Source organism: Mastomys coucha, unplaced genomic scaffold (assembly GCF_008632895.1).
Source record: "Mastomys coucha isolate ucsf_1 unplaced genomic scaffold, UCSF_Mcou_1 pScaffold22, whole genome shotgun sequence".
In the NCBI taxonomy this organism is placed as follows: Eukaryota; Metazoa; Chordata; class Mammalia; order Rodentia; family Muridae; genus Mastomys; species Mastomys coucha.
In genome coordinates, this window is record NW_022196905.1 from 131,671,207 (window position 1) to 131,697,927 (window position 26,721).

Genomic DNA, 26,721 nt, shown 5'->3' on the forward strand with positions numbered 1-26,721 from the left:
CGGGAATCGAGAGGTTCCGCCCCCTTGCCGCTTTCTGATTGGGCACTTCTAACGCGTCCCTGGTTCATGATTGGTCCGCCGAGTTCCAGACCCTCGCTTCCTCCCTTCGGGGACGACTACGGCGGCTCCGAGGAGGGGGAAGGGCGACAAGGGCCGGCCGGTGCCGTCAGTCAGGCAGGGGGAGCCGCCGGGAGCGGATGGCGGCAGCGGTAGCGGGCCCGCTCGCCGCCGGGGGTGAGGAAGCCGCAGCTTCGGTCTCCGTGCCAGGATCTCCTGGTCTACCCGGGAGCCGTAGCGCAGAACGAGCCCTAGAGGAGGCTGTGGCCACTGGGACCCTGAACTTGTCCAACCGGCGTTTGAAGCACTTCCCCCGGGGCGCGGCCCGCACTTACGACTTGTCAGACATCACCCAGGCTGGTGAGTTGCGCTGGTGCCCGGAGAGCAGGGGACCCATACTGGACCGCGACCCTCATTTGCATAGCCCCGCCCCGCGTTCGATTCGGGCCCACCCCTTCACCTGGCAGTCTTGAATGCTCGCCCCCGGGGATTGGCATTGAGCCCGCGACCTCCCTTTCCCCTCTGTAAGAACTACTGGACAATGAGTTCGCTTCCAGAGTGCACAGAACGCGTTTGGCCGAGCTCTGTGAGACTCTCTCCCCTTTATTCGCGTATTGAGCACCTGTTAGCGTGGTCCCGCCCCTCACCTGGTTGGCTTCTTCAACCCTAGATCTGACCATCCCTTAAAGCAAGCCTCCATGTATAGTCTATCATTAATCGCAGCATTTTTCACCCTTTTAGTCGTTTCCAATGTCTTCCTCACCCGGCCACCTCGATCCCAACAGGCCCCCGTTATCTCTTCCCTAAGGGTCGCCCCCAACAACCCGACTTTTCTGCTTGCTTTTCCGTATTTCCTCAAGTTCCAGCCCCTCTCCGCCGACCACCCCAGCCTGTCTATGTGAAAGAAATGAATCTCCCACCCTTAACTTTCTATCCATTATCCCTGTGCCCTTTCTCCCTGGCTCTGTGAGGTCACTGTGGAGTTTGTGACCTCATAGGAACCCTACAATTCTGCTTTTCTCTTAGGGGAGGAACTTGGGGCAGCTTGCTTAAAGGAGGGACATTTTATGTATCTCTTAGCTAGGAGTGCTGACCTCCTGGAGACTCTCCTTCCAGTCCCTGCCCTCAGGATCCCTCTAACCATGTCCCCTCCACCCTGGGGTGTGTGTGTGTGTGTGTGTGTGTGTTTGGGATCCCACTAATCATGGACACTCCACCCTTGGGTCTGTTATGGCCAGGCACTGGGGACTGTACTATGACAGGTGAGTCAGGCTTCAGCTGCTTAGGAGGCAGCCTATGAACTTGGGCTGGCAGCTGAGGGCGGGGGAATCACAACCGAAGGCTGCATTCCGAGAGCCTCACCCCAGTCTGGGCTGGAGTGTGAGGGCCCTCTCTCCTGCTCCTCTCATCTCCTGGTCCTGGGCTATATAGAGCTGGATCAAAGAGCACATGCTCTGGCAGGTGCCTGCCCACCTGCAATCATACCGGGCTGGCTGGGGCACAGTCTCCCCTTACAGCTCTGGAGAGAAAACGTTGAAATCTTTGTTTTTAAATTCTTTTTCCCTACACAGTTGAATGAGTCCTGGGAATGGGTGAGCCCCAGGAGCCATCCTTACCCCTCCCAGGTCCCCCAACCCCCAAGCTCCAGATTGACCTCAGCAGCTGTGTGACACTGGCCGTCTGTTCCCTCTCCCCCCACCCCTTGTGTTTTGACCAAGACCAAATGTTTTTCTTTACTTCCTCAGGGCTGTGTCTCAGTGAGTGGACTCTTGGGAAAACTACCGAGCCCTCCCAGCCCCTCCCAGCTCCTGCCCCAACCCAGTCTCCTCCTTCAACATTCCGGCTCAGGGTGCAGCTAGGGCTCCCCCGGGTGCAGGTTCACTTGTGTGCTGAAGTGGGAAATTCCCAGCCTCCTGAAAGCCCCTCTCTGCCTTCTTCAGTCTTGTTGGAGCCCAGGTTCTAGGCAGGTGGGTTCCATCATGTCCAGCTGTCGTCCTCTGTCTTCTCTCTCCAAGCTTGTTAGGGGGTGTGTGTGTGACAGAAGCCCAGAGTTACCTGGTGCCCTGTCCTCCACATCCCCTTCCCCTCCAGCCCAGACTAAATGCTTCAGCATTGTGCTCTCCTGCTTGCTGTCTTCCCTAAATGTTCCCTCAGTGCGATCCCCTGACAACCAAAGATTGTGTTCCCTTGACCTACTAGTAGAGAGCTGGGTTGGGGCAGGGCAAGTTCTAGCAAAGGAGAAGTGTCGATCACTCTCCCACAGACCACATCCTGTGCCCCTGAGCTTTGCCTTCTCCAGCCTGGGCTCCTTCCGCCCCTGACTTCTGCTCTTCTACCATTTACCCAATGCCAGTTTGGTCTCCACTCCCATGCATGCATACATAACACTTATGCATTTGTGAGCACAAAGGAAAGAGGCAGGTGTTGGGCATGGGTGGAGGACCAGATGCAGGCCTCCCACCCTCTCCGGAACTCTCCTTCCCATACCAGCTCTGTCTCTGTTCACTGGGACAGGAGCAAAGAAGAGTGAGCAGTTTGTAGGACATCAGGCTGCTATCCCTGGGGAACAGATGTACAAGCCACAACCTAATGGATTGTTTCTACTCCATTTCCTGTCACAAGACACATTTCCTTGGGGACTGTTCCCCAGCTTCTCTTCCTCTTAGCGTCTTCCCCTACAGAAGGAGGGCCTTAAAGAAGCTCACAACCACTCTGGCCTGGGATTTCCCCTAAAATACCCAGATACCTAGGGCATGCCAAACTGAACAAACAGAAATACAGGCTTCTAGGGTCTGTGGTCTGTGTCTCCACACCGGAGGGAACGCGGGCTTGCCTCTTCTACTGCCTTAGTGAGCCTGTCTTCGAGATAAGAGGGTGTCAGCCTCTCACCTCTGCACCTAGCTCTGCTCATGGTAAATGTAAAGACTTGGGCCCTGAGGCCCAGGGCAGAGAGGAGGCAGAGGAGCGCTGCTGAGGTGGGAAAAGGGCAGCCAGCCTGGGGACCAGGGAACCCCAGTGAAGCAACCTTAAGTACTCTGAGAACTTGGTTCTCAGCTCCAGCTTAGCCTTCTGCCTTTCCCTCCCTGGCTTCCTGAAGCTAGGTATTCCTAGTCTTTTGGTCCTGGAGGCTCATGAAAAATTGGCCAAGTGTTAGGGCCTCACTTAATCCCAAAAGCCAGGGTATCTCTTGTGATTTCTTCCCTATGTTGAAAACAAGTCAAAACTAGGAGGAAGGGCTGCTCTCTCTCCCTATGGTCCCCCAAAGGTTTCTGCATTCTCCTCTTGACCTTTACTGTTGTTTCCAACTTATCTTTCTTGTGCTGGGATCACATCCAGAGCCTGTTGTGTGCTAGACCCATTGAGTGACATCCAGCCCTAACCAGGCCCTGGGTTTTGGTGGGGAGCCGGGGAGAGTGAGTACATGCACATATATGGAGGCCAGAAGAGGATGTGGGGGTGCTGCTCTGCCACTCCACCTGGCAGCCCACAAGCCCAGCTGATCTCAGCTGGCCCCTCTCCCACCCCTCCCCACAGCACTGAGGTCCCAGGTATGTGCCCATGGCCAGTGTTTTACATGAATGCTGGGGTCTAACTCAGATCCTCACGTGCGTGGAGTTAGTGTGTTACTCACTAAGCCTCCTCTCTATCCCTCTGACTTTCTTTACAAGCAGGGCCCCCTTGTGTGGCTTCCCACCTCTCAGCTCTCCTGGCATCTCAGCACACACAACCACAGTGTTATAGAACCTGCCTGTACACTGCCAGGAGAAGTCTTCATTTTCTTTTTTCTTTTTTTTTTTTTTTTTTTTGGTTGGATGGGACAGAGTCTAGTCCTAAACTCTGAGTAAAAAGCCAGGAATGGATGCTCGCTTGCAGTCCCACCCCTGGAGAGGCCTGGATTCTTCTCTCTCAGCATTCTGATTGCTGCAATTACAGGCATGAGCCACCACGTGTAGTTCATATGTGAATTTAAAGATTATGTTTGTGGTCTATTATTACCTTCCCAAGTCTGGGCTTCTCCAGCTGTGCCCCTCTGGCCTTCTCTTAGCCTTTCTGGTCATGCTTATAATGTACTTTGGTTTGTAGACTTATTGTCTCCCCAGAGAGGCCAGGTTTATGAACTTATATGTGTTCATGTGTTGCATATGTGTGCACACACCTGTGGAAGCTAGGGGCTCCCTCTCAGCGGTTCTTCAACAGACTTTGCCTCTTTGAGACAGAGTCTGTTCATTGACCTGGTCACTGAATCAGCTAGGCTGACTGGTTAACTGGCCAATGAGCACCAAGGATCCACTTATCCCCTCTCCACCGCCTCTCCACTGGTGGGATTGCAAATGAACACTGCCATACCTGGCTTTTTATACATGGATTCTTGGGGGGTTGAACTCGGATTATCCTTCATGTGTGGCAGGCCTTTATCCACTTAGTTCTCTCCTTAACCTTATGGGCTTGATTCTTTAGGTCTGGGTAGCTGCTTTAGGGGACACTCAGCCCCCATTGTGTGAGGCCGAACCTTTTCTCAGCTCATTCCAGACCCTTACTTTCCTTAGACTTGTCTCGGAACCGGTTTCCCGAGGTGCCTGAGGCAGCTTGCCAGCTGGTGTCCCTGGAAGGCCTGAGCCTCTACCACAATTGCTTGAGATGCCTGAACCCAGCCTTGGGGAATCTCACAGCCCTCACCTACCTCAACCTCAGGTAGTAGGGCTTATTCTGTGGGCCTGAGGCACCCTTTATTCCCTCCCAAATGGTTCTTCCAGGCCCAGGTGCTGGATGTCTTGCCTGGGGAGTGAGCCTGCTACCTTTCTCCCTTCCACAGCCGGAACCAGCTGTCCTCGTTGCCACCCTACATCTGCCAGCTGCCCCTTCGAGTACTTATCATCAGCAACAACAAGTTAGGAGCCCTGCCTCCAGACATCAGCACCTTAGGAAGCCTGCGGCAGCTTGTGAGAATAAGGGGCAAGGACCAGAGGAGGGCCTGTTGAACCAGGGCCCTGGGGCTCTTGGGGGGTGGCTAGAGAAAGGCAGGAAACACCCTTTGGAAAAGGCTTGGACAAAAGGCAAGTTGCACAGGGCAGTGGTGGCACACGCCTTTAATCCCAGCACTTGGGAGGCAGAGACAGGCGGATTTTTGAGTTCGAGGCCAGCCTGGTCTACAGAGTTAGTTCCAGGACAGCCAGGGCTACACAGAGAAACCCTGTCTCGAGAAATAAACAAACAAACAAACAAAAGGCAAGTTGCTGGTCTGCTGATCCTGGACTTATAGAGCCTTCTCTAACCTAGGATGTGAGCAGCAATGAGCTGCAGTCCCTCCCCGTGGAGCTGTGCAGCCTCCGTTCCCTGCGGGATCTCAATGTTCGAAGGAACCAGCTCAGTACCCTGCCTGATGGTAAGTAAGGAAAGGGAACCAGAGGGTGCGGTGGTGTCCACACTTGTGTGTCTGTCTTCATCACCTTGACTGCAGTGAGACACGTGCTGTACACTGGGTGGCTGCTAAGCAGCACAGGCACTTCCCACAGTCAGGTCAGGTGCTGTATGGCCAGGTGGTATTAGGGTTCTCTGTGGATAACAACACCACCTTCCTGTGCCCTCATCAGCAGAGCCAAGAGCTCTGGGACCTCTGTACTCCATTTTATAAGGATGCTAATCCTCTCTAGACTCCGCCCTCATGACCTGAATTACCGCCTAAGGCCCCACTTCTTAGTACCAATTGCTTTAACAGTTATGATTTCAACGTACAAAATGGGGGAGGGGGACAAAAACATTTAACTTGAAATAATACTTCTATCTTGGAGGAGTCACAGGCAAGAAATCCTTTAAGAATAATCTTGCCTGAGTTGCTCAGGGATTCTCAGTATCTAAAGCAAACAGTAAACACTTATGTTTGCTTCTGACCATGGCAACCCTTGGAGGCTGGGAAGGTGTGGACTCCTAGTTCTGTTTTCAGGAGTGTGGAGACAGGGTAGGAAAGAAGGGTAGGAGGGAATCAGGCAACTGTAGGACCCTAAGGTTGGAAGGGACCTGAAGGCCCACCCTACACCCATCTCACCCCAGCAGGAGCTCTTGAAACACTAGTCAGGTGATGCTCTGAACTGGGGGGGTCCCTGACACAAGAGCTTGAGCAGCCCTGTTTAATGGGGTGATTGTGACATGCCAGCATTTGATAGTCGCTGCAGGGAAGCAGTGTTCTTCTGTGTTCACCTGCCTGTGTCTCAGGTGGGGAGCCCCATAGATGTGACTGAGATCTGAGACCAACCCTCAAAGGTTTAGTGACTTACTGGAGGAGACATAGCCATTCATAGGGAACTGCTAAGGCAGGAGGCTTGGGGACCCAGGAAGGGGAAGCTGAGGCAAGGCTGACCTTAGAGAACACTCTGTCCTTCATCCAGGTGGAGAAGCACCATGTACAGAGCACAGAGGCAGGGATAGCCTGATCTATCTTGGACAGTTAGAAAGACAAGCAAGAGTGAGGCAGGAAGGGTGCAGACTTGGCGTTGAAGACCAAGAGTAATAGCTGTCCATTTTCCCTGCCTCCTTCCACCCCTGTCTGCCTCTGTCTCGGTCCTCCCAGTCTGTTAAGTGTCTTTATTACTTTTCTGTTACAAAATATGTGAAGCCAAGGAATTTCGTTTTGTTTAGTTGAGACAGAGTCTCGCTATGTAAACCAGACTGGCCTGGAGCTCACAGACATCTGCTTGCCTCTGCCTCCCAATGGCTGGGATTAAAGGCATGTGCCACCCTACCTGGCTGGAATTTTGCCTTTTTTTGTTTTTTTGTTTTTTGTTTTTGTTTGTTTGTTTTTTTCGAGACAGGGTTTCTTTGTGTAGCCTTGGCTGTCCTGGAACTCACTCTGTAGACCAGGCTGGCCTCAAACTCAGAAATCCGCCTGCCTCTGCCTCCCAAGTGCTGGGATTAAAGGCATGCGCCACCACCACCTGGCCTTTGTTTTGTTTTTTTGAGAGGTAGTGTCTTGTAGTTCAGTCTGTCCACCAGTGTGTAGGCAAAAATGGCCTTGAACTCCACTTCTGCCCTCACCTCTGAGTGTTGGGATTACAGGTGAGTGCCACATTAACAGTCCTGGCTGTGTGGTTTCGGGAGGCTTCTGAGCAGTAACATCAGTTGGTTTGTGTCTTGTGCTGCTCACTGGAGAATGTAGGTTGTATTTCAGGGTGGGGGTGGCAGGAGAGGAGGATGCATAGGGCTGAGCTCAGCTGTGAGTGAGGAGAGGTGCTAGCAGCCTTTTGTTTCTGGGAAGGGAGCTGAGCCAGCCAGGGTGGGAGGGGCTGTTCTGGAGCCAGGGTGACTGCTCAGAGCCACGTTAAAGGAAGAGGGTTCAAGGCCTTGGCCTGAGTGTCTCCTAACTCTCCCTTTGCCCTGACTCTAGAGCTGGGAGACCTTCCTCTGGTCCGCCTGGATTTCTCCTGTAACCGTGTCTCCCGAATCCCGGTCTCCTTCTGCCGCCTCAGGCACCTGCAGGTCATTCTGCTGGATAGCAACCCCCTACAGAGCCCACCTGCCCAGGTAAGGCACGGCCTGGGTGGACCTGGGAGGCAGCATGGGAGGTGGACCTTGAGGACAGTGGTGCAGGAGGCAGCATGGGAGGTGGACCTTGGGGACAGTGGTGCTGGGAGGCGGCATGAGAGGTGGACCTTGGGGACAGTGGTGCTGGAGGCAGCATGGGAGGTGGACCTTGGGGACAGTGGTGCTGGAGGCAGCATGGGAGGTGGACCTTGGGGACAGGACCTGGAGGCAGCATGGGAGGGTCCAGCAGGGCTTGGGGAGCCTCCTCTCCTCTGCATGTGCCCCTCACGCAGATATGCCTGAAGGGAAAGCTTCACATCTTCAAGTACTTAACCATGGAGGCTGGCCGCAGGGGAGCCGCCCTCGGGGACCCGCTCCCTTCCTGCCCCCCAAGTTTTAGTCCCTGGTAAGGCCCAGGGGGAAGAATTCCCTTCTTGGGACCAAAGAACTCCCCTAGATTCCAGTGGGAGGGTAGGGGTGCCGCCATCCTGAGGCTGATGGGGTCTTCCTGGGTGCTCCAGCCCTGCCGAAGATTTATTTCCGGGACGTCGTTATGATGGTGGCCTGGACTCTGGCTTCCACAGCGTTGACAGTGGCAGCAAGAGGTGGTCAGGAAATGAGGTAAGGACCTCCTTTGTAAGGGCATTTGGGGATGTCATTGGGAGGGAAACTTGGTACCGGGGACCCTATACCTAATCTCTTGGTATCTCAGTTAAGAAGTCATGGCTGGGGCTCCTCTCCCTACGATCCCCAAGAGGCTGGCCCTCCACCTGACCCCAGACTCTACTGTGTAGCCTGAACCCATATGGTCCCCAGCCCTGCAGAGAGCCCATGTCCCATCTCTGCCTCTCTGCCTTAAAGTCCACAGATGATTTTTCAGAACTGTCTTTCCGGATCTCAGAGCTGGCTCGGGAACCCCGGGGGCCTAGACAACCTAGGGAAGATGGCGCTGGTGAGCAAGGAAGTTTGCCCAGGAAGTGATGGGTGAGTGTGGGCCTGGAAGCCCCCTCCTGCTTGCTCACTGATGTGGCCTGGTCTTGCAGGCGATGGAGACATGGAGCAGATTGACTTTATTGACAGCCACGTTCCTGGGGAAGATGAAGAGCAAAGTGCAGCTGAGGTTAGCTGAGGTCTGTCCCTTGGCAGGTGGAGAGGCACTGATGGGGAAATGAGTATAAATGGGGGCCAGGCCTCTCTTTCAGCCGCTGCTCTCCTCTCTTCAGGAGCAGCTGCCTTCTGAATTAAACCTTGTAGCAGGGGATGTGGAGAAGCCATCTAGCAGCAGGTACTCCAACCCCCAAGCTCACTCTTCTGCCTCCTACTCCACAGCCCTGAGCACCTCCCCTTCACCTGACAAAGGTCCCTCTTGTCCTGTCTTCTACCAGGCGGGAGGAGCCTGCAGGAGAGGAGAGGCGGCGCCCAGACACTTTGCAGTTGTGGCAGGAGCGGGAGCGAAGGCAACAGCAACAGAGTGGGGTATGGGGGTCCTCCAGGAAGGACAGGTAAGGAAGGGCTCGGGCCTGACAGGGGCAGATGCAAATGCCTCTCGGACTTCTGTTCTACTGAACATGAGGCCTGACTGCCCAGCCTTTTCCTCTTCTGCTTCTTCCAGCGTCCTGAAGCGGGGGATCAGGACTGCTGGGGCAGGTGCTTCGGCCCCATCCACACAGGCCACCTGCAAGTAGGTGTCCTCTGAGATCCACCTCCCTAGGCCTTCCTCCTGGCCTTCTCTGAGTCCCTTCTTTTTTTCCTCAGTGGCCCACCGAAGTCCAGTGCTACCCAACTGGGAGTTTCAGGGGGGCAGGGAGCTCCCACACCGCCTCCTACTTCCCAGGACCCTCTTCCTGTGTCTGGACCAGGTGGGACAGCGTCTTTAGGTGATGGCTTGGAGGTGATGGTTGGGACGTAGAGGCCTGAAGGAAGAATGGGCTACTGAGGGATGTCTCTCTTGCCTGTCCTGGCTCATTGACAGCTCCTGTTCCCAGGCCACTGGGCTCCATTCAGAGACCAAACAGCTTCCTCTTCCGCTCCTCCTCTCAGAGTGGCTCGAGTAAGTCTTCATCTTCCAGGCACTAACCTCAGGACTCCTATTTCTTGGGGCTTGTGTCTCTTAGGGTGTTGTCTCTGTTGATGAGATCCGTATTGGTATCAGACTGTTGTAAGCAGGCCCCAGAGTTTATCCATGAAGCAGATCTATCCCCGTCCTTTTCCTCCTAGGTCCTTCCTCTCCAGAGTCTGTTTTGAGACCTCGGCCGTTTCCTCAGGAGAAGGAGCTAATATCCCAACTTCGCCAGGTAAGCAAAGTGATACTCATGTGAGTGGAGGCCTGGCCCAGCATGGTGCCCCCTTTCCCTCTCCTTCCTCAGGACTCACACAGCCCGCAACAACTGTCATCGAGGAGGGGAAGGGATGGAGTGACCCTGCTGACCCCACCTGCTCCTCTTGTCTCTGCTTCCAGGTCCTAGAGTCACGGCTGCAGCAACCCCTGCCTGAGGACCTGGCAGAGGCTCTCGCCAACGGGGTCATCCTCTGCCAGCTAGCGAACCAGCTGCGACCCCGCTCTGTACCCTTCATTCATGTGCCCTCACCTGCTGTGGTCAGTGGGAGCCCAAAAGGAGGAAGAGGGGAAGGGATGGGACTGTGGCTTTGCCTTTCCAAATTCCTTTCCTTTCTCTTCTGTCTTCAGCCAAAGCTCAGTGCCCTCAAGTCTCGGAAAAATGTAGAGAGTTTCCTAGAAGCCTGTCGAAAAATGGGTGTGCCTGAGGTATGGGGGCTGCACATTGCTCTGGGGATGCTGTGCATGAGGGGCGGAGTTCCATCCACGGGGGTGTTTGCTCCTACAGGAAGCATGAGTCCTGGGCCCACCCCTCAAATCTCCTGCCCTGCTCTCCCTCCCGTCTCCCTGTCCTGCATGTCTGTCTGTCCTGCATGTCGGTATGGCTCTGGCTGTGGTCCTGGTTTGTGAGGGCAGGGTGGGAAGGCCTGTGGCTTGATGTTGCTAACTTCTGTTATTTGTCCTTGTCCATCTGCCCTGTCCTCCCTCCCCAGGCTGACCTGTGCTCGCCCTCGGATCTCCTCCGGGGCACCACCCAGGGGCTGCAGACCATACTGGAGGCTGTGACCCTGGCTGGGGGCAAGGCCCCTCTCCCAGTCCAGCCCTCCTCTGATCTGGGTGGCTTCCTCCTCTTCTACATGGTCTCCATGCTGCTGCTCTATGTCGTCTACACTCGGCTCCTGGGCTCCTAGGAACCATGTTGCCTCTTCCTTCCCTACCTTCTATTTATAAGACCTCCTGTTCAGCCTGTCCCTGCCGGTGGTGCCTTTAGCCCTACCAAAGACACTAGTGTCCCCTCACAAACGCTGACCTCAGAAGCCCCACTCTAGTACCCACAATAGCCCATGCCGTTAGTGCTGATGGTGCCTTCGTGTCCTCCCCACCAGCCCTCTGTCCCCCAGAGGGATGACAGGACCTTGGCTTTTCCCTTCTGTCCTCCCTCCCCCTACTGGCTGCTATGGGGGAGCTAAATTATCTCTGTTTTGTAGAGAGAACTCTATTAGTAGGGGATGTGAGCCCAGTTATGGGCCCATGGCTCTGTGTATAAACTGTATAGACTGTCACCTCTCTGTGTGTTTGTGTGAGCTCCTGCTGCAGCCAGGCCTTGTCCTGCCTGGGCTCCCTGCCTGTACAAGCATTTCCCTTTGGAAATGACAGGCCTCTCCTGTCCCAGCCCCCTGTGTTAACCACCCTTCTGTTATCTGCTGGCAGCTTCCATGTGTCATTTGTCCCCAGGCACGGGGGGCAGTGTTTTCCAGGAGCCCCCACCCTCTTAACCTTGCTGGGGGAATTCGAGGGGGAAACTTAACCTGGGCCCCTCCCCCCAGGAGTCCCTGTGCCAGCCCCACCACATCCTGGAAGAGGAAGGGGCCCCTGGAAGGGGTCTCCCTCACATCGCTGCTGTCCTTCACGCACTTCTGGAACAGCCTTAGGGGTAGAGGTTGGGGCTCTGGGCCCCCCACTACCACCGGTCCTGCCCTGAGAGCAGATGACACCTGGGCCCTGCCAATTAACAAGAACTTGGTGACCATGGTCTTGTGTATAGCACTGGCCTTGGGTAGCCCCCTGCCCTTAGGCTGCTTCGGGTGCAGCCCCCCCCGGACCCCCTATCTGGGTGAAGAGCATTGTGTCAAACACAATAAAGAAGCCCAAAGGCCTGTAGGTTGGCCCTCAGGTGTGTGCCTGCCTGTCCGTGAATGAATGCGCGAGCTTCTTGGGGGCCTGAATCCTCGACTGGGAGTCCCAGTGTAGGGTGCTATGTTTCTGTGCCTGGTAGAGGAGCTGTAGGGCACAAGTGCCCCGTGCCTCTGCCGCCAGGGGGAGCCCTTGAGAACCTGGTGGGAGCGTGCCACGTGGCTGGAGAAACGCTGGCGCAGGCGTTGTGGCGACACCTCTGAGGTGGGCTCCGACTTGGGCGTTCATGTAGTCAGGGCCGCACACAAGCACGGCGGTGGGTGTTGCCTGGTCCTTCGCCAGACGCAGGATGTTGCCTTGGCTTGGACCATGGGGCACAGGCCAGGAGGAGGCGACAGAGGGGCTAGGCCTCTCCACAGGCGGTGACCACGGAGAGGCCTGGCGCTCTGGAGAGGAAACCATGGAAGAGCAAGAAACGCCAGTGCAGGACAGGTGAGGGCTTGGTGGGGGCCGCTAGGAGGCGTAGTGGACGCTTTCCAAAACTGAAAATCTAGGAGGTCGGGACTGGGAAATGGGTATATTGTTAGTCGTGCGATTAACTCAGGTCAGCATTAGGAAGGGAAGTGAGTGGGGAAGCCCGTCCTTCCCTTCACACAGCTCACAGCCCCAGGCCCTCAGCCCACCTGAGCCCGGAAGAAAGCAGCTGCAGCCTTCCAGGCACCTGGCTACTGAGCCGACTGCAGAAGCCCCGGGTAGGCACCAGGTTTTGCTTTTTTTTTTTTTTTTTTTTTTTTTTTTTTACTCACGGTGCCCCAGAGATTCAGAGCGTGCTCTAATCTCGCCTCTTTCATTCACAGTACCACTTTCTCCCCGGGTGACCTCCCAGGTCACCCCCTCAAGGAGGACTCCGCTGCCACTTTGTGATCCCAGCCACCAGGCTAATGGAGGACCTCAGCCGCTGGTGAGTTGGGGGAGCCTGTGGTTCTGTCTCCAGGTAGCAGGGATGCCAAGAGAGATGGAGCCCAGGAACTTCCTGTTCTTCACAGGGGGCCAGCCGTGGGCTGGGGGTATCTTTGTCTGGCAGGACACTGTGCCATCCTTCCTGGCCTATGTATGATGACTGGGGCAGGATCCCTACTACCTCAGGACATCCAGAGGAAGAGCAGGTGGCGTCTAGGGATGCAGGTACTTCTCTTGGCCCCACAGCTCAGTTGTGAAGTTGCTGGGAAGCTGTATTGAGGGCTAGGGTGGAAGGCCAAGGCCACGGCGAGCAGGTTCTCCTCCTCAGGGCTCCCGGTGACAAGCTATGAAGATGTCTTTCTCTTGGACCCTCTGCTGCCGCATGGGCAGCGTGTTCCTCTGTGCCTGCCCAAGCCCCCTCAGCAGGTAAGAGCGAGCCTCCCCCTCCAACCCCCCCTTCTTTCTCTCTCCATTCAAAGCTGGGAGGACAAGCTTCCCTTCTTCCTCTCTTCTCAGGCAATGGGCTCCAGGAAGCTGCTGCTCCCACCGCCTATCATGTCCCCATCAGTGCATCCCTCCTCATCCCAGGCCAGCTCTTCCACCTGGCTCAGTGAGGCAGAGATGATCGCCCTTGCTGGTCTGCTGCAGATGAGCCAGGGAGAGCAGACACCCAACCCCCTGGCAAGCTCTCTGCCTTCTTCCAGCTGCCCAGACCCTGTCTCTGTCTCAGACGACCTAGGCCCCAGTGGGGGCCAGAGCTGTTCTGGGAGCACTGACCCATGAGCCACATAGAACCCAATAGCCACTGTCCACAGTGTACCCTCCCCCCCCTCACACACACGGGTGCTGTCTTCTCCCCCAAGCTGTTTTGTTGACAAATAAATCAGAGTTTGCAAACCAAGCTCTCTGCCGTGGGGCATGGGCTGCGGAGGCAGGCTGGGTCCCATTCTACCACTGCACTCACTTGCTCTTCCTCCAGGTCTCCTTCCTCAGTGGTCACCCACTCCCTGGGGTGGGGAAATCCACTGAGCAAGACAGTCAGGGAGCAGGCCTGAATGCAGGGAGCAGGGTAGATTGCTCCGCAGTTGGGATTGGGCTATGCTCTGGGAAGTAAGGAGCTTGATAATGTCTGCCGGGCTGGGAGAAAGGTCAAGTGAGGCTGACTCGGACCCAAGCAGGATGACTCGGACAGACGGGCTGCTTGAGGAACATCAGCAATGGTCCCCGATGCTCCTCCCCTCATTTCTGAGCATTAGGAGTAACTGGGTTAGGCTAATGTTTTGGCTGAGGAGGCACAGTGACATCTAGCTGCCAGCATACGAGGGAACAGAACTGTCCTGGACCGGGTGAGAGTCTTCATCCACGCTTTGGCCACAGCGAGCCCAAGACTGATTCTGTACACGTTCAGCTGAGAAGGAAGGGTTTTGTCTGTCTGTTTGGGGTTGGGGAGGCAGAGAGAAGTTCTAGTACTTTCTCTTAAAAGAGTCTAATTTCTTCTTCCTGGGGGTTTCTTAGGTGGTACAGCTGGAAGGGACAGAGCAGGCGAGGGGGCAGCATAGCAGCTCACAAGGGACATGGTGGCCTCAGGGTTCCCAGCTCCTGTCTGCAGGAGCTGAGCTGAACAGTACTAAGGTTTTCTCTTCCTTTTTTTTTTTTAAGATTTATTTATTTATTTTATGTATATGAGCACACTGTAGCTGTACAGATAGTTGTGAGCCTTCATCTGGTTGTTAGGAATTGACTTTTAGGACCTCTGCTCACTCTGGTCAACCCTGCTTGCTTGCTCCGGTTGGTCCCACTCGCTCCAGCCAAAAGATTTATTTATTATTATACATAAGTACACTGAGGCACCAGAAGAGGGCGTCAGATCTCATTACTGGTGGTTGTGAGCCACGAACTCGGGACCTTTGGAAGAGCAGTCGGTGCTCTTAACCACTGAGCCATCTCACCAACCCAGATTTTCTCTTCTTTTCCTCTTTTCCCTGACTAATGCCTGAGTCTCCTCACCTGACTATCTCCTGAAAGTTCTAGAACTTGATGCTGGCATAGCTATGTGGACTATTCCCTGGGGCTGCTCCAGGAACCTCCAAGGGAGGGACTAGGTCCAGGTCCACATAGTTGAGGCAGCTGTCCAGAGACCCCAGCCTAGCACTGTCCGTTCCTACATAGTCAGGGATGTACATGTAGTCCCCAGAGAGCTCTGACCCTTGGGAAGAGCAGGGCTGAGTCACTGTGGGTCTCCATCTGTTCCTCATGCTACAGTGGGCACCTGGATGCCCCAGTTCAGACTCCCTGGCCTTGAGCTCGTAGTAAAACGACCCGGGAAAAAATCTGTTCATGGGCACATACTCTGTGCTCTCACAATCCTCAAGCTGCTTACTAGGACCAGCCCTGGCAGGGGTGGGAGGAAGGCCTGGGGGCGCCATCCACATATAGTCACCTGCTTCTCCTCCAGCCATGTGCACATAGTCATTCCTGACTCCCATGGTGATGTAGTCCCCGCCCAGATCTAGTCCCCTGGAGGAGTGTGTCGACCCCATCCTTTCCGGGGGCTTCAGGTAGTCCTGCTTTGCTTGCTCACCCGGGCTTCTTGCTTGTGCTGCCATTGCCGAAGCAGGGATTTCATATGGTGTCGGGGTAGGAGCTGCAGGAACACTCTTTGGAGGATTTCCCTGCGGCGGCTCAGCTTTGCCACTGGCTGCATTGCTCCCCAGTCTCTTCATGGCATTCAGGACTGTCTCATGAATGCTTTGGGCCACAACTGCGTCAGGGGCCTGCAGCCACAGCTCACCAGGACCCATGGGCGCTGAGCGCCCGAGTTCCAGGAAGAAAAAAGAGTCTGCGTGGCCGCAGCGGCGCACACTGAGCAAGGACAGGCGCAGGACTGGTGGTGGCGTACCCCGGCTGTCTTTGGAGCCTCTGCTGCCCGGCTTTCGCAGGAGGCTCAGGGCCCCAGAACCCAGGCACAGACGGTAGCTGCCGCTGCTCAGGCCTCGTGCTCTCCCAAGCCCCTTGGACCGCAGTGTCACAGGCCAGACGTCCTGGAACGAGGCGAAGATCCAAGACTCAGGGGCCTCTTGGGGACTGAAACCTGGAGAGAATGGGCAAGTCACCGAGAGGCAGGGGTTGGGGTCACCGGGTCCCAGGTGACCAAGACGTCAGTTTAAGATTTGAACCTTTGTTGATCTGAGGGAAACGGGTTCAAGATAAACTAAGTCGGCAACCCCCTGACCTCCCAGTCGCTCCCCCAGGGCTCACCCATAGCGGTAGCAGCAGCTGCAGCGGCGGTGGCGCGCACCTCGAGCAGGGCGCTGTACCATGCTTGCTGCTCCGCTTCGCTGGCCGCCGCCACGCCCAGGCTGCTGTCGCTGGTGTAGATGACGATCAGGTGGCGCTGACGGGCATCCGCGCGCTTGCTAATAGTGCAGGCACCCTCCAAGCTAACCGTACGCCGGGGTCGAGGTGGGCGGCAGCCGCTGGCCGAGAACTTCTTCTCGTTCTCGTAGCACTCCAGGCGTGGTGGGTCAGCGCGCAGCACGAAAAAGCGGCGGCGCTGGGACTTCTGCTTCCTCAGATGGCCACAGAGCCGCACGTCGGGCGGGCAGGGCCAAGGAAACGGCGAGCTGAGGGACACGTCGGTGGACTCGGCCCCGGAGGAGACTGTGGGCTCCGTACCTGCAGGCTTCATTTCTAGCCAAAGGCAGTAAACTGTCCCCAGAAGGACCAATGGGTCTGGCCTCCCGAGCTTCTGCCCGCTTGGGACAAGTAGACCTGGGAGATTGCAACCGGCCTAGCTACCCTGCATCTCTCCACGCCCTCTCCTGACTTGGAGTGAGCAAGGAACCTGTACACAGGGGTGCGTGTGTCCCAGTGGCCAGTGACACCAGGACTCCTAGGTCTAAGGGAGGCCGACCCAACTGGGTCAGCCTTGGGTCAGCCTCCTTGTTGGAATCTCCACCCCTTCAAGTTAACCCTCCCACGCCCGAGCGCAGGAATTTGAGTTTAGGATTCGTAGGCTAGAGTAGGAGTCCTGCACCGCTGGGACCAAACTTTCACAAGGGCGGGGAGCGGGGGGGGGGGGCATCTCTACCAATCAGCTGACTGGATATGGGGGTGGAGGAGTACAGCCAGGGGCAGCCTGGGGCAATCTCGAAAGCCAGAAAGCCAGGGTGCAGAAACGGCTGTGGATGCAGTGAAGGCACAAACGATTAGAAGAGGGGCGGAGGAGCCACCTCGCTGAGCCTCTAGTCGTTTGTAGGTCCTCAGCGTTCTTTCCCTTCCCGCCCAGAGATGATGTTTGTGCCTTTGCTTCTGAGTTATTCGGGAAACATGGCTGCTGAGCAGTGTGCCAAACTGTTAACTGCTGTTCTTCAATGAGTTTGGGGTGATGGATACCCCAGGATAGGGAAACCAAACCAGATTGGTCTCTGGTAACCAACTGTACCCTCAGATTCCCACGCATGCAAATGTCCACTGGAGGACACGTGAAAGAGGAGTTAGTCTCTCGGGGACGCCTTTCTAAAAGTGCCCCTCACCACCAGCAAGCCAAAAAACGCCAACTTCAACCTGATGGTGGCTGTGGTCACAGAAGGCAGGATCCTGTGGCAGATGTCCCGATGGCCCTTTGTATCCAGAGAGATTTGGGTGGGGCTGGAGATCACACGCTATGGATGCACATGCTTATGGAGGCCCAAAGACGACCTCTAGTATCATTCCTCAAGAGCTATCCCTCTTGTTTTTGTGACAGGCTCACTGGCTTGGAACTTGTCTGGTAGGTTAGGTTAGCAGGCCTGGAAGGCCCCGGGCATATCATACCTCTTACTCCACTTCCCCTGCCTGGGGTTACAGTGCATGCTACCACACCCAGCTTTGAAAATATTCTCTGTGTTGTACAGGTTGTCTCCTGCATGTGGTCAGAGGACAACTTTTGTTTTGTTTTGTTTCTTTTTGTTGTTGTTGTTGTTGTTTTTCGAGACAGGGTTTCTCTGTATAGTTCTGGCTGTCCTGGAACTCACTCTGTAGACCAGGCTGGCCTCGAACTCAGAAATCCGCCTGCCTCTGCCTCCCAAGTGCTGGAATCAAAGGCGTGTGCCACTACCGCCCAGCCAGAGGACAACTTTTAGAAGTGGGTCCTTGCCTTAAACCCTTTTTTTAAAAAAAAAGATTTATTTATTGTTATATATAAGTACACTGTAGCTGTCTTCAGACACTCCAGGAAAGGGAGTCAGATCTCATTACAGATGGTTGTGAGCCACCATGTAGTTGCTGGGATTTGAACTAGGGACCTTTGGAAGAGCAGTTGGTGTTCTTAACCACTGAGCCATTTCTCCAGTCCCCAACCTTCCACCTTTTTGAGGCTGAGACACTTTCTGTGTACTTCAGGTATGCTGGCCTGGGCTTTAAAGATAGTAGTTGCTATCCTTTTTTTTTTTTTTTTTTTTTTTGAGGCAGGGTTTCTCTGTAGCTTGGGCTGTCCTGGAGCTCAGAGATCTGCCTGCCTCTGCCTTCCGAGTGTTGGGATAAAAAGCATGTCCTGCTGGTAGTCTTCTCCTGTCTTGCTCTAGGAGTACGGGGATTGTGATGCATGCCATGAATTCTACTTCTGTCGGGTTTGCACAGCAAGCACTTTTCCAACTGAGCTGTGTCCCCAGCCCCTTGGATATTTTGTTTCTCCATATTAGGGTCACATGGGGTGGGGAGTGGCATGACACATTCTGTCAGACAAAGCTTAGTGGACAAGTCATGGTGCTTAGCAGACCTGGTAATTCTCTAATGCTGTGGCCCGCAAAATCCATGTGGGAAAAGATGGGGGTATAGAGAAGAAAAGGCCAAGGTGTGGGACCCTGGTTGGGTATTTGGGAGAGGGGTTTCCTTAGGTAAGGGACCCATCTAGCAGATAAACAGAACCAAGACAACATGGGTCTTTTTCTCGGGACAGTTCAAGGGTAGCCCAAGCAGCAGAGGTCTATGGCCCATTTGTGATCTTAAATCCTAGAGAAATCACTGCAGTAATGAAGCTGGGCCTCCCTCCTTCCCCCACCCCAAGTCAGGATCTCTTTGTGAAGTCCTGGCTGTCCTGGAACTCCCTTTGTAGACCCAGCTGGCCTAGGCACTCGAGACATCTGACTACCCCTGCCTCCCAATTGCTGGTCTTAAAGGGGGAATGCACCACCATCACCTATCTGTTTTAAGGCTGCACATCTCTGAGCACTTATTCAAGTGCTGCAACGGGAGCAGACATCCCATACCAACAAGCATCACAGGTATAGGCCTCTCCTGCCTGAAGCCTGCCCCAGGTGCCTCCTAGCCTGACAGAGCCCCACCCAGGGCTGAAAGAAATGCTTAACATTCAGTTGGTAAACCCTGGAAGAGGGCCTTGTGGATAATGTACTCCTGCAAGTTTGAGACTTGAGCTAGGTACTCAGGATACACAGAGAGCTGAACATGGTAGTGCTGTAAACCCAGGGCCGTCAGTGAGAAGGGGAGTAGAGAAAGGATGGTTTCCAGAAGCTCTCTAGCCTGCTAGCCCGGAGTACGCAATGGCGAACAAGACTCCATCTTAGAGGAAACCGAGTTTCACTCCCTCAGGATGGAGTTGGAGCTCTCCAGGAAGGGTCTCTTCCCATCTCCTGCCTGCTTCCCTGACCCTGCTTATCTTGCAAACATCTGTCCTTGTGAAATCACATCTGCTGTCACAGAGACAGCTCCAGACGTTCTGTGTCACTCAGCCCTGGAGTGCAGGAAGCAGCAGCCATCCAAGGACCTGAGGTGTGGACTAACAGAGAGCAGAGATGTGAGCAGTGTCTGGTGACTCGATCTGCTGGGTACCAGAAGCCTGGCTTACTTCAGTTGTCATAGCAACAACTCTTCTCTGGGCTCTACTTAAGCACGTATTTTATAGTCTTCTGAAACCCCAGCAACTCAGGAAGTAGCATATTTGGGGCTCTGTTTGGTTGGGGGCACCTAAGAGATGGAATCCAGAGGAAAACCTTTGGGATAGATAGCCTTGTGATTCTCTGGGTGTGTTGGGGAGGGTTGGGGTGGGATGGGGAACAACTAAGCTATATAATGAGGTTTAGTACCCACAGAAACTGCCCGTGGGTGACTGGCTGACAGACAGACCCGAGCCAGAGTGGCTGTCACCTACATAGCATAGCTAGAACATTGGCCAGGGACTGTGCAGAGAGAAGGACGTGGCCAGACGTGAGCCAAGTGTGTTGTTCCAGGCACACACCCCCACCCCCGCCACCGAGAGCACATGTGTAAGTATGTGCATCTGTCCAGATTTACAGCCCTCAGGTGAGGCTGTGCAAAGAGGAAACCAAGCCTAGTCATTTCATTTGTTCTACAGACTAGGCATGTTTCAGTTGTTTTTCCACTGCTCTGGAGAGAAAGGTTTGATGGAGGAGGGTTGCTAAGCCCTTCCCTGCCAGCCCCAGCCCCAGCCTCAGCCCAGGGAACGTTTGAGGCCAACCCTGGGTAGATTCTCTCTCAATCTAGTCACCCAACCCTGGCCAGGTGATTGTCCAGGGTCCACGTCAGGCAGAGGGACAGGAGGGAGGGGAGAAGTCTAGGAGGACCTGGGCAGAGGCAGCAGGCAGGCAACAGAAGAGTCCCTGGCATCGCAGTTTGATTTATACATAAAAGGGGCCTCAGTTTTTAGGGCCCTTTAAAACTAAAGTTATCTGGAGCCAGAGTGTTCCAGGGAAGCTGTGTTTAAAAAAAAAAAAAAAAAAAAAAAAAAAGACCTTGCCTTACTCCTGGCTTCAAGCAGAATGGGGGGAAAGGGAAGAGCCAAAGACGTGGCTCCTTTGGTAGAATGCTTGATTCATAGCACCTTGTGAAACTGTGCAGTGCCATGTCAGAAAATCAGTCATACCTGGTTACCCAATGTGTTTGAGGCCAGCCTGGGCTAAACAGGGAGTTCCATGCAAGCCAGAGCTACACAGCCTTTGTAATTATTTCTCAAAAACAGCAGCAAAAGGAAATGGGAGGGGCAGCCTGGTGTGGGGTCACATACCTGGAATTTTAGCCTTTAGGAGATTTGAGGCAGCAGATTGAGTCTGAGGATTCCCCAAACTACATAGGGAGAATTGGTGGTGGTGGTGGGGCACAGACTGACATTAGAAAGATGAGAAAAGAAGCAGAAAATATGGAAAAATCTAGTACAAAGGCTAGGGGCCAGCTGGGTGACCTCCCTCCTCCGCCCCTCCCAGGAGAGGGAAGGAGGGGAGAGGCTAGGCGAGCGGGGGTGGGGGGGTAGGGTGGGGGGGAACAGTAGAGACTGAATCTTATTGCAGAGGGAAGGCCAAGCCTGGCTTAGCAAGAGCTAGAGATCTTTCCAGAAACATCTATAAAGCAAAGGAACTGATAACTTAATACCCACATCTCTTGGTTGGTCCCTGTGGAAAGCCCAGAGAAATCCTAAGAATGAATAGTTTAAAGGGCCAGGAACTCTTGGCGGAGGTCTGAGGGCGGGGCCTCCCCGGGCCTCCGGGAGTAAACAGCCAGGCCAAGGCCTGGGTCTCTCTGCTGGAGGGGAATATTTATCCCATGCACAGGCAGCCCGAACACCTGGCTGCTGACACAACAGCCTCTGGTAGGGAACTGCTGGAGGTGCTGAGAACAGGAGGGGTCTGTTTACTTACAAAGCCACACTCCACCAGCCCGTGGCTCCTGCCTGCCCCGCGACCGATCGGGACCCTCACTGGTCCGGTCTTCCTGCTAACTGAGGGTGCTCAGTTCAGCCTTTGGTTGAGGTCACCGTGTTGATCAGCCCAGGCAGCAGAGATCGGAAGATCAAGTCAAGGATCAGTCGTGTTGACTGACTCGTGTCCACTCCAGCTGGCAGGACACGAGACACTCAGAACTTTTTTTTTTTTTTTTTAAATCCTTTCAAACGCAATCTTTTCCAACATTGCCTCCAAACAAGCTTTGGTGCAGATATTTGGGAGCAGAGGGAGGAATGTGGAAAAAAGGAAAAAAAAACAAAAAACAAAACCCCAAACAAATCAAACTCCCCAGCCAATCGCAGACTCTTCGTTGGAAAAGCTTAGCCTCTGGGGCACCCGGTCCATCGTGTATATTGTGGAAAGCATCAGGACTCTTGGCTGTCTTCTCCTGATGGGGCTCCAGGTTTGATTGTCCAGGCACGGGCAGGAGTTACCCTAGTTTTCAAGTTCTCAGGAGGAGTCTAGATAGGTGCTCTACCACTGAACTACATCCTGAGCTCTCCTTTTTACTTTTTATCGTTTTCCTTTGAGACAGGGTCTTAAAATTGTCCAGGCTAGTCTTGAATTTGTGATCCTCCTACCTAAGGCCCCCAAGTTCTAGGACTATAGGCCTTCACCAAGCCCGGCTCCATCCTCCAAGTTAAAGGGTTGTCTGGGAGAAAAAGAATGGCCGGTGGTGTTTATCTGTTTACATATGTGTATGCATATATATATATATTTATGTATATAATAGGCTATATTAGAAAATTCTCTATTTATAAATATAAAACACTGGTATCCAAACATAACGGGGTGCTTGACAGGAGGCGGGCACGCATACTCTGTAGGTCAAACTCCCCTACCCTGATGAGGCCAGGGTGTGGGGACAGCTAGGAAGAACTGAGGTGGAGAGAATTAGGTGTGCCCGAGCCTGGCAAACAAAAACACTGGACACCAGAAGCTCGACAGTCCCAGGGCTGTCTGTGGCTTTCAACACCAGGCCTCATCTTTACCCTACATTCTGGCTTTGCTTCTATCTGGGAGGACCGCGGCAGCTTTGGAAGCTTGGGTGTGGAGTAGCTGTTCCCTGGGGGAGGCTGCTGCCGGCGCTGTGCCTGAGGTCGCTCCCTATAGGCCAGGAAGGACAGGATCGAAGGCCATCTTCATACTTAATAATTTGACAGAAATACACCACTTTGGGACCTCCCGGTAGGGTATCTTTGCTCCTTCTAGGCTTCTTCCTGGGTAGGTGTCCATCGAGGAAGAGGAAGCCCCTGGGCGGCGGACCAGGAGGCTAGGGTCTGATTCATCCACAAGCCTCAAGCTACGTCTCCCAACCTCCCCGGTTCCCAGGTCCATAAGCTCTGCAAACCAGGCCCAGTCCCAGCCTCAGACCCACAGAAATGCCTCACAGGCAAATGGTCAGCAGAGCTCTGAGGGGGGCAGCAGAAGTACAAGTTGTCCCCAATGCCCCCAGTAGGAGAGCACCTTCTCCCCCCAGTGACACAGTGCTACAAGAATGGGTTTGTGGTCGGAGGTTTGGAGGCGAATGCTGAGGATCCAGTCTGCAAAGAGATAACAAAAGGTTAACAGATTAACGGGGGTAGGGGGGTGGCAGGCAGGGAAACTGCTGGAGACCACCGAATATAACAGACAGCAAAGGAGATGAGGGGACACTGAAGGGAGTGAGGCGTTGAGGGGGGCCTGAGAGCTGGGTGTGGAGGGCTCTCAGCCCTCAGATGTCTAAGGCAGGAGGATCATGAGTTCAAGGCTAGCCTGGGGTACACAGTAGGACTTGGTCTCAAAAAAAAGTGAGGAGGTGGGGTGTGCGTGTGCTGGCTCCGTGGGTTAAAAAGCACTTGCTGTAAAAGCACGCGTACCCGAGCTCCAATCCTCAGCACCCACATATAAAGCTGGGGTGGTCGCACCTGAAACCTCGGTGTCCCTCGAGGGGCAGAGACCGGAGGATCGCTGGGGCTTGCCAGCCACCAGACTAGCTCCAGGTTTAGTGAGAAGCCCTATCTCAAGAAATGAAGGTGGAGGGTGACAGGGAAGGCCACCGGAAATGGTCCTCTGGCCTCTGTGAGTGCATGGACACACACACATGCACTCCAGGAAGGGATCTTAGTTACATCCCACATTACCACCTTCTGGAAAGATCACGGTGCAATGCTTACCATGAAAGGATTGGTAGAGATCCCAGCCGGCTGGCTCAGTGGCCTCTGCCCCAGCTTAGAGGTCCCCAAGTCGCCAAAGGAAGAGCCTGGGAGGCAAGGACAATGATTTGGTTGACTGTGTGTGTCACCTTCCTGAAGGGGAGCAGCCTGCTACATTCCCAGGGAACAGCCAAGAGGGATGGATCCTTCCAGAATTCTCCTTAGAAAAGTATGGAGCCTTCAGGAGACAGAGGAAGTCGGCAGCTCCTCTGGTCCCCCCTACTGGTCAGAAAGGGAAATAGCTCAAGTCCCAGTCTGTTCAAGCAACAAGCAAGTGTAGGCTGAAAACATATCCTTAAAATATTTTGGCCTGGCAGTGGTGGCACAGGAGTTTAATCCCAGCAAGGACAGCTTGGTCTACAGAGTGACTTTCAGGACAGTTGGGGCCATACAGAGAAACCCTGTCTTGGAAAAAACAAAAACAAACAAACAAACAATTGAGCCAGGTATGGTGGCAGGCAGATTTCTGTGAATTTGAGGCCAGCCTGGTCTACAGAGTACTCCAGGATAGAGAGAGACTGTCTCAAAAACAACAAACAAACAAAACCATATATATATGTGTGTGTGTGTGTGTGTATGTGTGTGTGTGTGTATTTTATTATTATGTTATTATTTTTGAGAGAGGGCTTCTTTGTGTTTAAATTTATATTTACATGTGTGCATGCATGTATACAATGGTTAGGAGCACATATTGCTCTTTCAGGGGCCCGAGTTCAGTTCCCAGCAGCTATACTGAATGGTTCACGAATTCTATAGCTCCAGCTCCAGGGCATTTGACCCTCTTTTGGCCTTTGGGAGTATGAATATCTATGCATACTCACACAGAGCCACAAGTACACATGAACAGAAAGTTAAAATTTAAAATTATGTCTGGGGCTGGAGAGATGGCTCAGCAGTTAAGAGCACTGACTGCTCTTCCAGAGGTCCTGAGTTCAAATCCCAGCAACCACATGGTAGCTCACAACCATCTGTAATGGGATCTGATGCCCTCTTCTGGTGTGTCTGAAGACAGCGACAGTGTATACATATAAATAAATAAATAAATCTCAAAAAAAGCATGTCTGTCTTGAACATGTACTGGATGCCCCTTCTTGTCAGCTCTTCAGTACAGTTTAACTGCTATTCACATAACATTTCTATTGCATTAGATTATAAACAGCCAGCTAGATGGTGGTGGTGCACGCCTTGAGTCCCAGCACTTCGGAAGCAGAGGCAAGTGGATCTCTGAGTTTGAGGCCAGCCTGGTTTACAGGGTGAGTTCCAGATAGCCAGGGCTACACAGAGAGACTATCTTGGATAAACAAAACAAAAAGATTATAAACAGCCAAGGATAGTGTCACATTTATTTAACCCCAGCACCTGGCAAGCTGGGATGGTCAGGAGTTCAAGGCTAGCCTGGGCTACACATTGCAAACCTATCTCAAAATAAAACAAAAATAAGACAAGATTAAAAAAAAAAAAAGAGCTGGCAAGGTTGAGAGGTGGTCAGGGCTTCTGCTGCAAGCCTGATGACCTGAGTTTGATTTCCAGGACCCACACCGTGGAGGGAGACCTGACTTATCACAAGTTGTCTTGACCTTCCTAGCAGTGCTGGGACATGCTCACTCAAACACACACGGATAAATGTTAAACAAAACAGGCAAAGGCAGGAGAGATGGCGCCACAGTTAAAAAAAAAAAAAAAAAAAAACCAGCCCTTTCTCCTAGAGGGCCAAGGTTCACATCGTGCAGGCAAAACACCCACATATATCAAATAAAATTCCTCTAAAAAGGATATGCATATGGAGAGAGAAAGGTGTGTATAGGTTCCTTTTTTCTTCTTTTTTTTTTAATGTTTGTTTATTTATTTTATGTGCATGAGTACACTGTAGCTGTACAGATGACCATGAGCCATCATGTGGTTGCTGGGAATTGAACTCCGGACCTCTGCTTGCTCTGGCCTTGCTCTATCCTGCGTAATACACTGTAGCTATCTTCAGACACACCAGAAGAGGGCGTCAGATCTCATTACGGGTGGTTGTGAGCCACCATGTTGTTGCTGGGATCCAAACTCGGGACCTTCGGAAGAGTAGTCAGTGCTCTTACTCTCCAGCCCGGCTCCTTCCTTCTTTATTGGACTGGGAATGGAACTCACTGCTGCTCGTGCCAGGCAAACTCTACCGGTAAGCCCCACCCCTGCCCTCTTTTCACTATGTGAGTATTCCCAGCAGGCCTTGCACTTGTCTCAGCCTCTTGATCGCTGTGATAAACGCATTTGCGCACTTGGCATGCACAGTTTCTGTATAAATGCAATGCCGTTTACAAGAACCGCATGAGTATGTACGAAGTCTAGTGCACATGTCAGGAGGGGGCGGGGTTCCTGGGACAGATCACAGGCTGTACTCGGGCTGCACTGACCAGATGTACAGTGGGGATACACGGAGGAAAGAGGGGTTCATACCCGGTCCTCTTACCATTCTGCTGTTCGGCCAGTCCAACCTGTGTGGGGAACACGGGTGCAGGGAAGGTACTGGCAAAGGCCCCAGAGGGTGGCACTGGCTGGAGAAGGCCAGGCTGAACACCGCTCATCCCGAAGCCAGGCCCTGTGGATCGAGAGAGGAGACTCAGGCGGACTTCAGGCAGATGAGCTGACACTGTCCCCCCTCAATTTCCCCATATGGAAAATGGGGTCACTTTTCCCACAGTGGAGGGAGGACCTTGAATGAAGCTCTACAGCCATCCAGTTTTCCCCACAAACCTGTGATCTCCCTGCTCTCAGGGCTCCTGGCTTGAGGGGTGCAGTGCTCGTGAACCACACAGAACTGGGCCCCACAGACAAGGTGAATTGTGACCCCTCCCTCTTTATGAGACAGGGTCTCATGTAGCCCAAGCTGTCCTTGAGTTCACTATGTAGCTTACATGGCCTAGCTTCCCAGTGCTGGATGCCAGCTCCATGCCCTCATGCCCAGATCCGCTTTCATCCCTGAAATGGGCATGGGACCCATCTCACTGGGCTACTGTGAGCTGACGGATGTGAGGCACCGTGTGTGTGTGTGTGTGTGTGTGTGTGTGTGTGTGTGTGTGTGTGTGTGTGT

General features: G+C 53.7%; 4 protein-coding genes across 10 annotated transcripts in view; 2 read left to right on the top strand and 2 right to left on the bottom strand.

The window, feature by feature from the left end:
• The first annotated feature begins 101 nt into the window (after nucleotides 1–101).
• On the top strand, nucleotides 102–11,800 carry Lrch4 (leucine rich repeats and calponin homology domain containing 4). Of its 3 annotated transcripts, none has more exons than XM_031338377.1 (18): nucleotides 102–417; nucleotides 4,605–4,749; nucleotides 4,871–4,997; nucleotides 5,335–5,440; nucleotides 7,436–7,572; nucleotides 7,866–7,978; nucleotides 8,094–8,193; nucleotides 8,434–8,524; nucleotides 8,616–8,692; nucleotides 8,796–8,857; nucleotides 8,958–9,074; nucleotides 9,185–9,253; nucleotides 9,328–9,431; nucleotides 9,545–9,622; nucleotides 9,790–9,866; nucleotides 10,031–10,168; nucleotides 10,259–10,336; nucleotides 11,455–11,800. In XM_031338377.1, the coding sequence occupies exons 1-18, from the start codon at nucleotides 198–200 to the stop codon at nucleotides 11,557–11,559; spliced, it is 1,944 nt and encodes a 647-aa protein (XP_031194237.1). In that variant the 5' UTR covers nucleotides 102–197; the 3' UTR covers nucleotides 11,560–11,800. The 3 variants fall into 3 exon arrangements, with proteins under 3 accessions (XP_031194237.1, XP_031194235.1, XP_031194238.1); XM_031338375.1 differs by lacking the exon at nucleotides 11,455–11,800 and adding an exon at nucleotides 10,621–11,190 and having other exon boundaries at nucleotides 104–417; XM_031338378.1 differs by lacking the exons at nucleotides 102–417; nucleotides 11,455–11,800 and adding exons at nucleotides 650–1,319; nucleotides 10,621–11,190.
• Nucleotides 11,504–13,622, top strand: Sap25 (Sin3A associated protein 25). Of its 2 annotated transcripts, XM_031338386.1 has the most exons (6): nucleotides 12,079–12,253; nucleotides 12,419–12,513; nucleotides 12,619–12,722; nucleotides 12,808–12,946; nucleotides 13,050–13,147; nucleotides 13,238–13,618. In XM_031338386.1, the coding sequence occupies exons 1-6, from the start codon at nucleotides 12,111–12,113 to the stop codon at nucleotides 13,502–13,504; spliced, it is 846 nt and encodes a 281-aa protein (XP_031194246.1). In that variant the 5' UTR covers nucleotides 12,079–12,110; the 3' UTR covers nucleotides 13,505–13,618. The 2 variants fall into 2 exon arrangements, with proteins under 2 accessions (XP_031194247.1, XP_031194246.1); XM_031338387.1 differs by having other exon boundaries at nucleotides 11,504–12,513; nucleotides 13,238–13,622.
• Nucleotides 13,623–14,646: 1,024 nt separating this feature from the next.
• On the bottom strand, nucleotides 14,647–17,716 carry LOC116068604 (insulin receptor substrate 1-like). Its single transcript, XM_031338381.1, has 2 exons — nucleotides 15,980–17,716; nucleotides 14,647–15,812 (listed from the first exon to the last, which is right to left on the bottom strand). The coding sequence occupies exons 1-2, from the start codon at nucleotides 16,407–16,409 to the stop codon at nucleotides 14,749–14,751; spliced, it is 1,494 nt and encodes a 497-aa protein (XP_031194241.1). The 5' UTR covers nucleotides 16,410–17,716; the 3' UTR covers nucleotides 14,647–14,748.
• A 3,631-nt stretch (nucleotides 17,717–21,347) lies between these two features.
• Nucleotides 21,348–26,721, bottom strand: part of Agfg2 (ArfGAP with FG repeats 2) — a 36,094-nt gene continuing 30,720 nt past the window's right edge. For all 4 annotated transcript variants that reach the window (XM_031338391.1, XM_031338390.1, XM_031338389.1 and 1 more), the window contains 3 exons: nucleotides 26,101–26,229; nucleotides 23,610–23,695; nucleotides 21,348–22,997 (listed from right to left, as the gene is read on the bottom strand). In XM_031338391.1, the coding sequence (XP_031194251.1) occupies nucleotides 22,944–22,997; nucleotides 23,610–23,695; nucleotides 26,101–26,229 (269 nt within the window). In that variant the 3' untranslated portion in view covers nucleotides 21,348–22,943. The remainder of the gene's footprint in view (nucleotides 22,998–23,609; nucleotides 23,696–26,100; nucleotides 26,230–26,721) is intronic.

Bases quoted from the DNA above. Each gene is read 5' to 3' on its own strand.
- Lrch4 (XM_031338375.1), top strand. From the start codon at position 198: ATGGCGGCAGCGGTAGCGGGCCCGCTCGCCGCCGGGGGTGAGGAAGCC. The intron at 8,525-8,615 runs GTGAGCAAGGAA...CTGGTCTTGCAG, and splicing joins ACCTAGGGAAGATGGCGCTG to GCGATGGAGACATGGAGCAG. The intron at 9,623-9,789 runs GTAAGTCTTCAT...TTTTCCTCCTAG, and splicing joins CTCCTCTCAGAGTGGCTCGA to GTCCTTCCTCTCCAGAGTCT.
- Sap25 (XM_031338386.1), top strand. From the start codon at position 12,111: ATGTTGCCTTGGCTTGGACCATGGGGCACAGGCCAGGAGGAGGCGACA. The intron at 12,254-12,418 runs GTGAGGGCTTGG...CCCTTCACACAG, and splicing joins GAAACGCCAGTGCAGGACAG to CTCACAGCCCCAGGCCCTCA. The intron at 12,514-12,618 runs GTAGGCACCAGG...TTTCATTCACAG, and splicing joins GCCGACTGCAGAAGCCCCGG to TACCACTTTCTCCCCGGGTG.
- LOC116068604 (XM_031338381.1), bottom strand. From the start codon at position 16,409: ATGAAGCCTGCAGGTACGGAGCCCACAGTCTCCTCCGGGGCCGAGTCC. The intron at 15,813-15,979 runs GTGAGCCCTGGG...CATTCTCTCCAG, and splicing joins AGCTGCTGCTACCGCTATGG to GTTTCAGTCCCCAAGAGGCC.